Source organism: Cryptomeria japonica, chromosome 10 (genome assembly GCF_030272615.1).
Source record: "Cryptomeria japonica chromosome 10, Sugi_1.0, whole genome shotgun sequence".
Lineage (NCBI taxonomy): Eukaryota > Viridiplantae > Streptophyta > Pinopsida > Cupressales > Cupressaceae > Cryptomeria > Cryptomeria japonica.
This window is the reverse complement of record NC_081414.1, coordinates 263,154,178-263,167,293: the sequence shown is the minus strand read 5'-3', so window position 1 is coordinate 263,167,293 and position 13,116 is coordinate 263,154,178. Positions and strand designations below refer to the sequence as shown.

At 35.4% G+C, this 13,116-nt stretch overlaps 1 protein-coding gene across 1 annotated transcript; it reads left to right on the top strand.

Annotated features, from left to right (window-relative positions):
• The first annotated feature begins 9,144 nt into the window (after window positions 1-9,144).
• On the top strand, window positions 9,145-10,171 carry LOC131059821 (early nodulin-93). The gene is made up of 4 exons (XM_057992853.2): window positions 9,145-9,377; window positions 9,522-9,583; window positions 9,669-9,744; window positions 9,850-10,171. The coding sequence occupies exons 1-4, from the start codon at window positions 9,248-9,250 to the stop codon at window positions 9,948-9,950; spliced, it is 369 nt and encodes a 122-aa protein (XP_057848836.2). The 5' UTR covers window positions 9,145-9,247; the 3' UTR covers window positions 9,951-10,171.
• The last annotated feature ends 2,945 nt before the right edge of the window (window positions 10,172-13,116 follow it).

Below are 13,116 nucleotides of genomic sequence, written 5' to 3'. Positions count from 1 at the left end.
CAAATGGCCAGTTGTGATAAATTTAGCCCACATCTTAATATTTCTTCGACTTTGGTACTACATACCTTATGAATCTCGCCGTGGCAGGTAAGGATGTGATATACTAAGTCTTGCACGAGCATAACAAATAGATGATCCCTATGATCGAGGAGTCACCACTTTTATCAAGCCACAAGTGACTTTTCAAAAAGCTATGTTTCTACTCAAGGAAATATGTATGGTGAGTATCTTGGGAGCAAAACCGTCTATGCTCTTGCACTAAATTGCATCACAAATATCCTCAATCAATAGAACGGGTGGGCTACTACTTAAAGGTGTTTAGTCATGTTTGATGTTTTTAGACATAAGTTCATTCTGCAGTGACTCACTTAAGAGCCTTGTAACTGGTGGTGGGGCCCATTTGTCCTTTCGGCCAGTTACACTGTAGGAATAGCTATACCCAAGGCTACAGCTTTCGCTCACCTGATTTCTATAGCGGCTCGAAGGATTTACCGCTCGAGGTCGTTCCCAAGAGTATCGATCCCTTGGCAGGCCTCTCTTAAAAAGATAAAATTTTGAGTGTTACTAACACTTTTCTCTTGCACCTAGGACCACGAGAGCCAAGGGAGAGGATAGTGTGTGTTAGAGGTAGGACCACTCGACTGACCTTTGTGCACACTGACCTTTGTGCACAAGCATGCCAAACACGTAAAACATTTGTTCTTTTTAATCCATCATTTCAAAATGTGGTCTAACTATTTGGAGATGTTGTTCCAACAGCCATGGTGTTCTTTTTAACTTTCAAAGGCAATGTGTTTTGTAATCTAGAATTCGAAAAATCCTGGTCAACTTAATGAAAAACACGCTGGCTTGAAGTAAAATTTGTTTTGCAAAAAAAAAAATCTAAACAAGTGGATTGTTCTTTTTATTGGCCCAAAATTAAAGTGTGGCTTGTGATTTTTTTAAGTTTGATGCAAGGAAAGCAAATTTGTTTGTTGATTTTAAGCACCAAAAGATAATTTATCCTAACTAGAAAGCAATACAATTTTGTTTTTGTCAAGTTTTTAAGCACCAAAAGACAAGTTTGTGGTTTTTATGGTGAGTTTTTAACCTGCACAAACAAAAACGTGTTAGTAAAATCGATGTTCAAGGGGGGCTTCCACAAGCCTAAGAATTTCCATTTTTGTGGTTACAAGGCGATTTGGACGACACTCTGTTACAATAGCGCTAGTCTGTGTTTAAGCAGAGGCACTACTTAACACAAAAACGCTTAAAGAAGGGGAGAGACAGAGAGGCCAAAGCGCTAGAAGTTTGTCAATAGCGCTAGAAGAACTACCAAAGCGCTAAAACAGTTTCAAAAGCGCTGAACTTTGGTCAATAGTGCTATTGTAAGAACAATAGCGCTAAAAACATAAATGACGATAGCGCTGGAACGTGTTCAATAGCGCCAAAGCGCAACCTATGTGACAATTTCAACAATCAGACATGTTAGTTAAAAAAAATGATATGTTTTTGGTGGTTGGATTTACGTCAGGTTCACCAAATGATGCCCTCCTAAATGGACAAGATTAGCAAATGACAAATAACACAAAAGACACGAAACCGTTAGTGTTAGTCAATCAAAAACTAATCTAAAAAGGCATACCAAGAGAGATACTAAAAACATGAAAGCATATTTAACTATCAAAGCAAACATGATGAGGCATCTCCAAATACCTCCTAACATGCTCTTAGTTTCTTTCTCCCTTGTTCCTCTCCTCTCCAAGTTCCAAAATAGTGTAGCTCTCAGCAGTTTTTTGCACTATGGATGCTTATGGAGGATTGAGATTGTAGTATAGCTCTAAATGTGAAATGAAAAGCTAATACTATGCTATTGATACTAAAATGATATATTTTCACCAAAATAACAAGATATTAGATTGCTTATGCTAAAATGCTCTCTTAAAATGCCTATAGCTTAAATACATACAAGTTTTCAGGATCTGGATTATGAAGAAATGGGCTCTATTTATAGGAAAAATGGAGCAATGGATGGTTGAGATTGAGCAATCTCAACAAGGGTCAGGATTGAATGATTTCAAATCCATGTGAGGGCTTTCAACCCAATCCCAGGATGACAAGTGTCAATGTGAGATAGGTTGAGAGGGGAGGGAATAAGCATTAAATGCTTGACATGACTTTGGAAGTTAAAGTCAAGGTTGGTTGAATGAATAAACTCTTTATTCAAAGAATAAAGCTTTTATCCAATGGATAAACTCTTGTGCAAATGTGAAATGGAGGAATATGGTCAAAACAATAAATGTTTGGGGAGACAAGTTTGAAATAACCATAAATGGTTATGTAAGAGCCATAAATGGTCATGTAAGAGCCATTAGTGGTCTTGGAAGACTTTGGGGGTTAATTTGTTGAACACACAAAGCATTAAATGCTTTTCAAAGACTTGGGAGTCTTTGAGAAGTGACTCCATTTTGCTTAGGAATGTGACAATAATTAGGGGATGGATTAGGCTAATTAGGAAGGGGTTAGAAGAATCTAGAAGGAGATTAGATTTTGCAAGTGGATTTGGTGGGTGAGGGAAAATAGGATTTTATTAAAATAAAAATTCATTTATTCCAATAAATGTGTGCAAGTTGCATTTGTAGGAAAATGCAAGTGGGGGGGGGGATAATGATTTAAATAAATGTTTTATTTAATTTATTTAAAAGAGCAATAGGGGGTTTTAATTAAATAAATAGATTTTATTTATTTAATTGATTTGAATTTGATTTAATGAATTAATTAAAATAAATTGAATAATTTATTTAATTAATGGAAGAATGTTTGGAGATGAATTAATTAAATATTAATTTAATTAACTGATGGCTAGTGGTTTTTTAATTAAATAAATAGCGAATATTTATTTAATTAAGCTGGACAGATTTGTGTGACTACACTATCAATCGCTTCTCTTTGAGAAGCAATCACAATGTGATCTACAGTGGGGGCGAGGGTTGGGACTATCGCCAAAAATCTCTCACCAACAAGGTCCCTGTGTCTAGGCAGAGCTCTATCACACCTACGGTATGCATCTCTATCAACAACCCTTCCCCTCCCTTGTCCATAATATGTTGGAATATCAAGGTAGTTGGGTTTCAACCCACAATGAACCTCAACATAGACCTGTTGTGCAAAGTATAATGGAATCTGGTTGTTATTAGCATAATGACCATGGGCATCTAAGAAGCATGGGTAAATCAATGGTGCAACCTGTAGATCAATACATCTTGTAACCTAATATCCTCTCACCTTACTCTTCTCCTGATATTGTGGAAAACATCTCTCCTTGATGGTCTCCTTCGAGACCACCCTCACCACATCAGCAAAAGAATGATGACCCCTCACCTCACTCCTCAACTGTCTATAGATATCGGCTATAACCTTTTGTTAAATTGAGGTGTGACTAACTAGATGGTCCCTAAATGTCCGCAAACTATGAAAATGGATTGGCATGTACTCTTATACACGCCATCTGTCTGTGGGTCATCTAATATAACTCTCAATCTCTATAACTCATGGTCACTATAATGAAAGACAGTAGCGATATTAGACAACTGAGGATCCTGTTATGGAGGACCTACATGACGTGGCTCCTGATCAGGAGCCTGTGGAGGTGGATCCTGATCAGGTACATCATGTCCTGGATCCTGGGATGCCATCTATCTAGGTAGGTCATAAAGTTACAATAAATATGTAAGCACACGCACATGAAGTGCATTCAATTTAAAACATTAAATTAAAATCAGTTAAATTCTAGAGAGAGAGAGAGATCGTTAATCTTGAGCTCATTAAAAATTAAAATGTACACATGTGAAGTTCTTTCATAATTCATAGATATATACATGAAGTTCTCGCATAATTCAAATTTAAATAAATTATTTTAAAGACAGTGAGAGGTAGATCATTAAAAATATATAAATTTATCTATATATCACATACATACATTTTAAATTATTAATACATTAATGAGAGAGAGAGGGAGATCATTTTCATGATATATATATATATATATATATATATATATATATATATAGAGAGAGAGAGAGAGAGAGAGAGAGAGAGAGAGAGAGATCATTAAATATATGACCCCTTATGACCACATATGACCCCTTAGGACACTATGTGATCCTAAGGTGTACATGTTGTATACACTAGGATGTTATAAGGGGTCATAAGTGGTCCTAAGGGGTCACATATGTGTTAACACATGTGTGACCCCTTAGGACACTATGTGATGGACTAAGGGGTATGTCGTACACACTAGGATTTTATAAGGGGTCATATGTGGTTCTAAGGGGTCATGCATGTGTTAGAACACATGCGTGACCCCTTAGGACCACATATGACCCCAGAGGACACAATGTGATCTTAAGGCGTATGAAGTACACAATAGAGGATGTTATAAGGGGTCATGAATGTGTTAGAACACATGCGTGACCCCTTAGGACCACATATGACTCCTAAGGGGTATGTTTTACACACTAGGATGTTATAAGGGGTCATATGTGGTCGTAAGGGGTCACACATGTGTTAGAACACATGCGTGACCCCTTATAACCACATATGACCCCTTAGGACACTATGTGATCCTAAGGGGTATGTTGTATACACTAGGATGTTATAAGGGGTCATATGTGGTCCTGAGGGCTTACGCATGTGTTAACACATGCGTGAGCCCTCAAGACCACATATGACCTCTTAGGACACTATCTAATCCTCTTTGGTCCTAAGGGGTCATATAGTGTCGTCAGGGGCATATGTGGTCTTAAGGGGTCCTAAGGGGTCATGTTGTGTGTGTAATAGGATGTGAAAAGGGGTCATAGAGGTTTTATTTTGTCTTATTTGTTTAAATTTATTATCTAAGTTTTATAATATTTTTTAATTTAAATTTATTATTTAATTTTTCTAACGTTTTAATTTATTATATTTAGTTTTCTAACATTTTTCTAATTTTTAATTTTGCTAATGTTTTTCTTAACATTTTTCTAAGTTTTAATTTACTACCTTGGTTTTCTAAGTTTTTCATAACATTTTCTTAAAAGGTTGAAAAAAATAATACATATACAATTATTTAATTAAAAAAACAAATTGACGTTAAATTAAAACATTAAATTAAGTTTTCTAACATTTTTCTAAGTTTTAAAATTTTAGTATAGATATGTTTTCTAAGTTTTTGTTAACTTTTTTTCTAAAATGCTGAAAAAACAATAAATATACAATCATTTAATTAAAAAACAAATTATTTACTAATTTTTAAATTAATTTTAATAAAAAAAACAAAAAAACATTATTAAACAAAAAAAAAGGTTATTTTGTGCACCTGAAATAATGTAGGTCGAAATTTGAAAGAGGAGAAGCATCAACTGTTGCTGACAGGTCACAGTGATGTAATGTTGACGTAGGGTTCGCTCTAACCTCCTCTCCATAGTAAACTCCAAACTTGAAAATTGACAGTTTAACTGTCATTTTCGGCAAGTTTTATAAAGATTTTTTAACAAATAATTTTTTAATTGATTTGATCGAACCCAATAAAAATAAATATTTTATTGGGTTCGATCGAACCCTCGGGGGTGATTTGCTCGAACACCCCCAGTTCGTTCAAACCCTTACAAAAAAAATTTCCCAACCTCTGCCAATTTTGTTTGTTGTCAAAAGTGGGAACCATTATTGTGAGTTCACCCATATGTATATACATGTGTGTGTGTGTGTACATAATCTATATTTATATATTTACTTAGTTTTGAGTTATTTTGAAGATTTTTTGATATATATGATGTATTTTGTGTAAAGAATGATTTGTTTTTCTATTCTTGTATCCATCTATGTGTGTGTGTGTGTGTTTCTTTATATAGTTAGACGTAATCTCTATTCATAGACATACATTTAGTTCATCAACTAAATTATCATTCACCTATTCACTGATCTTCGTTTATCTATTAGCCACTTCAATGTAATAGTTTACCCACCTTGGCATATTTTTGTCATCATAGACTTGTTCTTTTTTAAAATTTAAAATTCAAATTTGGTTAACTAATGCATCATTCCTTGCAACTAATAAAATGTCCACATTTTTTTTTCTCAAAATCCAAATTCAAATTTGATTGACTAGCTTTGTTCCCTTTTCCACCTTAAGTCAACTAAATAGATGCTTTGAATAATATGTATTAATTCTCTTCACTACCCTAAAATAAACTCAAGGATCATTTAAGAATGCTAGGAAATAACCAATCAAGGTAAGTGTGAAAAACCTTATTTATGAGAATTACAAGCATTGATGGAGAATTAATCAAACCAAATAAAACTATATTAAAATCATAATTTTTATATTATGCACAAAATATCGTCTCAATGACAAGTTGATGGTATCCAAACTTCAAACTTCAAAACAATATTAGAAAACACTTTGACTCCCTGCATCTCATCAAATATATCATCTCTCATTGACAAGGGTAATATTTTTTTTACCATCATTGCTCAACATTTAATAATCAATGTACAAGCAAAGGGATTTTTCCTTTTGTTCTTCAAAGATGATAGATGGACCTAAGGTAATGCTCAAAGGAATAAACCTCCTCCAATAATTTCTCAAGCAATATAGCTAAAGTTCAATGAGGTCCTACATGGAGTAGTAGGTTCAACTCTAGGAATAAGATCAATATGAGTGTACATATCATGCTTTGGTCACATATTAAGAAGGCCAATTGATAAGAAACACATCTACAAGCTTACTTTAAAAAATATTTTTGATGGATATTAGTGGTGTGAACGAGAGTATTTCATATTTGGTTTCCTTCTTGGGTCCTTTTCACACTTAGTTGATTAATATTATTTAGGACATTTAAATCTTTCCTCTTTGATACAAATGTTTACCATTTGACTCCATTTCTTATTAATCCACATTGTTTGTATATTTTCTTAGAATCCATGGTGGTGTATCATGTATATACTCACCACTTACTCTCATATGAGCACACTCCTTGTATTCACATCACATCCATTATATATATTATTATTATTGTATTATGTTGATCTTCTTACTTTTACATGATTAGTTCTTAGGCATCTTAATTTTGGGATAGCTACCTCCACAGCTAATCCTAAGATATATTTAATTAGAAACGAACACTATATAACTACAATGACAAAGGATGGTAAAACATTTTGCAAATGTCTATGTCTCACATTACCATCCAAGTTCAACATGGTCATAAATGACGTAGAATGATAGTATGACATAAGAATAACATATTAAACATATTTATTTACACAAAAAAGTACATGTACATAGAGACACATGAAGTGCATGTCGGCAACAAGGGTGGGGAAAAGGCTCAAAGGGTATGAATCACTCTAAAAATATGCTAGGGGATAGTGATGCTAAACCAAGGATAATATGTAGTGTTGCAATATTTTAACATTTCATGAAGATCTTTATTCAACATGTCCTCCATCTTGAGCCTCCAAAGCTCAAAGTTTGTACTTGATAACTTCATCTATATCCTTGATGTGCTTGCCATTATTCCTAAAACATATTTTTCTATTTTTCTAGAAAATCACACTCAATCCAAGATTAGTACTTAAGACCCTTGTCTATACTCAACAATTTGAGGTGATTAGAATTTGATATCAAATGAAAAGAATGAGAGGTACAGAATAAAACTAATCTTAACATTACAAGAAAATAAACACCAAACCAATATAGCGTGACATAGTGATTTACATGGAAATAAATCTAGAAAAAATCCACACTCTGAAGCGGCTCAATGTATTGTTCAATAATCAAAGGTTACAATATACTTGCAAAGTCTAATACTTTATGTGAGTATCACCGACTAGACATTAGAGTAATTTTGGCAACTTAACGATGCCTACAAAACTATCATAACCTCTATATTGGGAATCAATAATTAGAAGCAACATATAAATCCAACAAATAAAATTCACAAAACCATTAGTTGAAATCGTCTCAATTGTGGTGCATGAACCTCTAGATGAATCCATAGGCTATTCCATCCATGTGCCATAAATTTTTCATAATCAACTCACTAACTTGGCTACTTTATTTAAGATCCATTAACTCCTCCTATTCCTAGATGAGGCAATGCTCTATTTTGGGATTAATGTGATTTCCAATGATATATTTTAAGGCTCCTTTACACTTGTTTGATTCTAGGGTTGTGTTGAAAATCACAAAGAGATTTATGGCTGGGCAAAGAGAAGGATGTCAACTTCCGTGATAATGCTTAAGTTGTCATCTTGATGGACAAAGATTGAAACATGCAAACAATGACACAAATATTGACACAATGGATGTGACTAAGATAGTGTTAAGACTTAGCGTGAATGAATTGTTGTTGAGTACACATGATGCTAATTTGTTGATTGTAGTAATGGACTATCATGTCTTTAAATCCATGTTCTTTGACACACTCACACTCTCAATCCTTTATGATATGTAGACTAAGACATAATAGTCAATTCTTAAAGATATCCAATTTAAAAAATTGAATTACATATATTACCTAAATAAGATTGTAAGCCTCTTATTAAATCAGATCAATATTAATTAAAATAATTTTAAATAATAAATTCAAAATTAAATAATAAAATCACACATTATAACATTAATTTATGGAATTAACTTCTACATAAACAAATATAATAAAGCTGTAGAAGTCATTTAAATTCCCACAGTAATGGGGGTGAGAAGTTCACGCAAGTAGGGGATCTGTTACCGACTCAGATTTGTTACATTCTCATGCATTCGCAATGGATGGTACACTTAATCTAACATCTAACCTGGTCACGTCATAGCACGTGTGCCCGTACAATTGCACATATACTAGGGGTCAATATGTACCTATGAAAAACAGTAAACCGCCCATATCCAGAAGGTGGGTTTATGAAAAAGGCGAAACCCTGTTTGTTCACATGTAAACCATGGTATTCCTCGTACGGAGATCATTTTGAAGGGATGGATGGGCATTATTAGTCCTCTCAAACCAGATTTGCAGAAAGCAAATCTGTTGGCACCCACAATACTGTCAAATGTATCCATGCATTCCCAATGAAGTGCTTTCCGCGGCGTATCCCTGGTTTTATCCTCCATCGCCTCCTTTATTTATACTACATTATGCTTCATTACATCTGCAATATTTGACTGCACGGAAGTTGTGTGGGAATTTGTAGAACAGAATAGAGTAAACTAAGCATATCAACCTCATTTTTAGTTATGGCTACTGCAATCAATGCACAGGAGTGGTGGGCAGTGAGAAGGCAAGCCATGGCTGGGACATCCAAAACTTCACCCCTCAACACACCCAATGCCATTGCTCAATGCAGAGCAAAGCAATGTTCACATGGTAATAATCCCCATTTACCTTTCACTTATTAGCTGCTGTATTAGTATTCTTATGATAACGATGAGAGGTAAACTAGTTGTTGGGAAAGCAAGGGGAGCCTTTTCTTTGATCTAATGAACCTGGATATGTGTACTGTGTATTCAGATGGAGTGAAAGCAGGGGCAAAGGCAGCCGCAATTGCATTTGTTGCATCTGCAATTCCCGTGGTGAGTGCTGCCGATTAATAATTTTGTTTATGCTCGAATCTCAGTTATATGCAATGTAATTGATACGAATTTATTGTGATAACAGGTGATGGGAGCACGGGCCATTCCGTGGGCAAGGGCGAATCTCAACTATGTAGCTCAGGCACATATCATCTCTTTAGGTATATATTTATTTCTCTGTTTTCTTGTTATAGGCAATTGAATTTCATTTATTCTCAATAATATGTATATTTTTTAACAAAATATGTATTTTTGGGTGAATGCAGTTAGTGGAGCGACTTATTTCATTGTGGCAGATAAAACTATTCTGGCCTCTGCCCGGAAAAATTCCTTTGAAAAGTTGGGTCCCATGGAAGCATCGTTCTAAATGGCAGGAGCAATAATGTATATATCTAGTCCAGGCATGGTGTAGACACATGGATCGTAGACAATGGTAGGCTAGTTTTCAGGACTGATAACGCCCACCTTCCTGTTTTCCTCGCAATAGGAAGAACGGTGTAAATGAGTTATTGTAGTACTGCTCTCGAGGCACTTATTTGTAAATATTGTTTTGCAAGTGTTGCTTACAATTAGAAAAATTTCAATGGAGCCTTGACTTTTGATTTTCAGGTAAACAAAAAAGGAAAGAACCATCTACGAAGTAAATAAATATAAGACACTACCACATAAATGGCTCAAATTAGCATCCAGTTCATACCTAAATTAACCACAAGAATTTCAAGAATGAAAATGTACTCAAAGTAACAAAAACAGCTCCCCATACAAATCAAATATGCTTCAGAATTACATGGAGGAGGTCATAAAGAGCATACAGCAACTCATTAAAAAGATACCAGCGAAACCCAATACAGCAAAGATCATCAGTCCACATCAGCTGAGAAATATTTCGATAGCAAATTAGCAACACAGTTAATTCCCCTTCTTTTTTACTTTGGGTTTTCCTTCTTGTCAATGCTTTCCAAAAACTGATTAATAATTTTCAGTTGTGCTTGCCCTGAAATCAATACACTCCCCTGTTCATCAAACAACAGGGTAAGTACTTACAAGAATAGGTGGAGAAGTAGATGTTGCATCCACTTCACTGATTCATCAATGAAACGAGTCAAAAGATATAAAGGACCATCTTTATAAGCCGGCAATCAGGGGAACGATGGACGACAGGTGAACCATGAAACCATTCATGTCCATTATTATCTTTTACTTTTGGATCAGCTGAAAAGGCGCTTTAGTTTCTTCATAAGAATTACCGGCATGAAGGCTCACCTGCCTTCATTGTCCTTGAAACATAGCCGAAGGAAGCACCATGGGTGTAAAAGAAGATGCAAATGAAAAATGCAGAAAACAGAGCAAAGAAAGACATAAACAGAGCATAAACAGAGCAGAGACAAAGATTTAGAGTGGTTCACCAAAATGGCTAAATCCACTATCAATTTAGAGAAAATCTTATTCAGAGAAGTGATACACATACAGCAATACATCTCTAACCCACTGCGAATGCAGCAATAAAGAATAACAAGAAGGAGAATGCCGACAGCCAAAAGCCACGACCGTTGGGCAAATGAAAAGACCCGACCGTTGGACAGACGAAAAGCCCCGACCGTTGAGCTTCAGTTCCTTAACAAACTCCCACTTGAAGACCAACGTCAACTGCTCCAAACAAGACTTCCCCTCCGATTCCTCTAATATCAAACAGGTACAATGCCGAGAGAAGTCCGTCAAAATTCGAATTTCTCTCTCAAAACTGCCTTTGTCAAAGCATCAGCTGTATTAAAAGTTGTATCAATTTTGGCAACCCATAACTTGCCCACTTCAACTACATGGCGAATATAGTGATGATGCAATTCAATATGCTTAGAGTGACGTTGAGATGTAGGATGCTTAGCCATAAAATAGTGCTGCTACTATCACAGAAAAGAACAAAATCAACTTCCTTATAGCTCAATTCACTTAGCAAACGTTGCAACCATATGCAATCTGGAAACCCAACTAATGGCTGCCCCTACAAACATGAAGCTGAGCATTGTCTCTACCTAAATCCCCACCTAAATCAGAGTCAACAAACCCTTGAAGCTGAGCATTGTCTCTACCAAAACACAAACCATAATTAGAAGTGCCCTTAAGATAACATAAGATCAATTTGACTGCTTCCCAATGAGGTTTACCATGATTATTCATTAAATGGCTTACTACTCCCACTGCATGAGCAATATCCGGACGAGTAGACATACATAAGACTAGCAACTGCAGATGTATAAGGAATATCTTTCATATATTTTTGATCCTCGTGTGTTAGGACACATTTAAGAAGATAAACAAAAATGACCAGCTAAAGGAGTGCTAACGGGCTTAGCATCGGTCATACCAAATCTATCCAATACCATATCAATGTATTATTTCTAAGACAATGTGATTTCTCTCTTCTTCCTATCCCGAGAAATATTCATACCAAGGATTCTTTCGCTGCCCCTAGATCCGTCATAGCAAATCAGTTAGCTAGCCAATCCTTAAGGTCACAAACAATCCTCATGCCAGTGCCGGTTACTAACATGTCATCAACATATAGTAGAAGAATAACAAATTCACCATCATGGAGTTGTTTGAAATAGACACATGGATCAGATTCACACCTTATAAAATTATGCTCAGTCATGAAGTGATCAAACTTCAGATACCATTGTTGTGGGGCTTGCTTGAGCCCATATAAACTTCACTTCAACCTGCAATAGAGATGCACCTGTCCCTTTTTGGCAAATCCTTCGGGCTACTTCATATACAATTTTTCATCATTTCCATATAAGAACACAGTCTTGACATCAAGCTGTTCAAGCTCAAGATCCCAAACAGCTACGAGTCCCAAAACGACACGAATTGTAGTCATTTTCACAACTGGTGAAAATATCTCATCAAAATCTATTCCTTTCTATTGACCATAACCTTTCACAACCAGTCTTGCTCGATAACATTTCTTGCCTCCATCTTCCTCCTTCAATTTATACACCCATTTGTTCTTCAATGCTTTCCGATTCGGCGGAAGAGGTACCAAATCCCATGTTTGGTTTGTTAACAAAGATTCCATCTCTTCGTGCATTGCTACCTGTCGTTTAAGAGAATCAACATCTTTGGTAGCAGCTTTGAAATTCACTGGCTCTGTAGAGTAACAACGTAGGCTCTGCCCTTTCACAGAACAATAAATAGTAATCGGAGAATTTTGCAGGAGGTCACCTTGTTGGTTTTTTCATTGTGCTGTTGTCCTTGATGTCAATTGCCTTGCTGATGACAATTGCTCCCATAGTTCAGCTGTTTTGGCACTGTGGTTATGTTTTGGCCCAGTTCTTATATGTTGTTATATTGCTGATATTTTGGTACATGTGCAGATCCAAGACTCATGTTGATATGGTGTTTTTACAGGTGCATGAAATCACTGATTCTTGTTGATATGGTTCATTTCAGTTTTTGGCAAATACATGAGGTATATGGTTCGCTTTGTTTTAGCAAAAATATTGATAAGTTTTAGTTTCATTTCTCATAAAGGA

Excerpts from the sequence above, each read along its gene's own strand:
- LOC131059821 (XM_057992853.2), top strand. The coding sequence starts at position 9,248 with ATGGCTACTGCAATCAATGCACAGGAGTGGTGGGCAGTGAGAAGGCAA. Across the intron at positions 9,378-9,521 it reads AGCAAAGCAATGTTCACATG|ATGGAGTGAAAGCAGGGGCA; the intron begins GTAATAATCCCC and ends CTGTGTATTCAG. Across the intron at positions 9,584-9,668 it reads TTGCATCTGCAATTCCCGTG|GTGATGGGAGCACGGGCCAT; the intron begins GTGAGTGCTGCC and ends TTGTGATAACAG.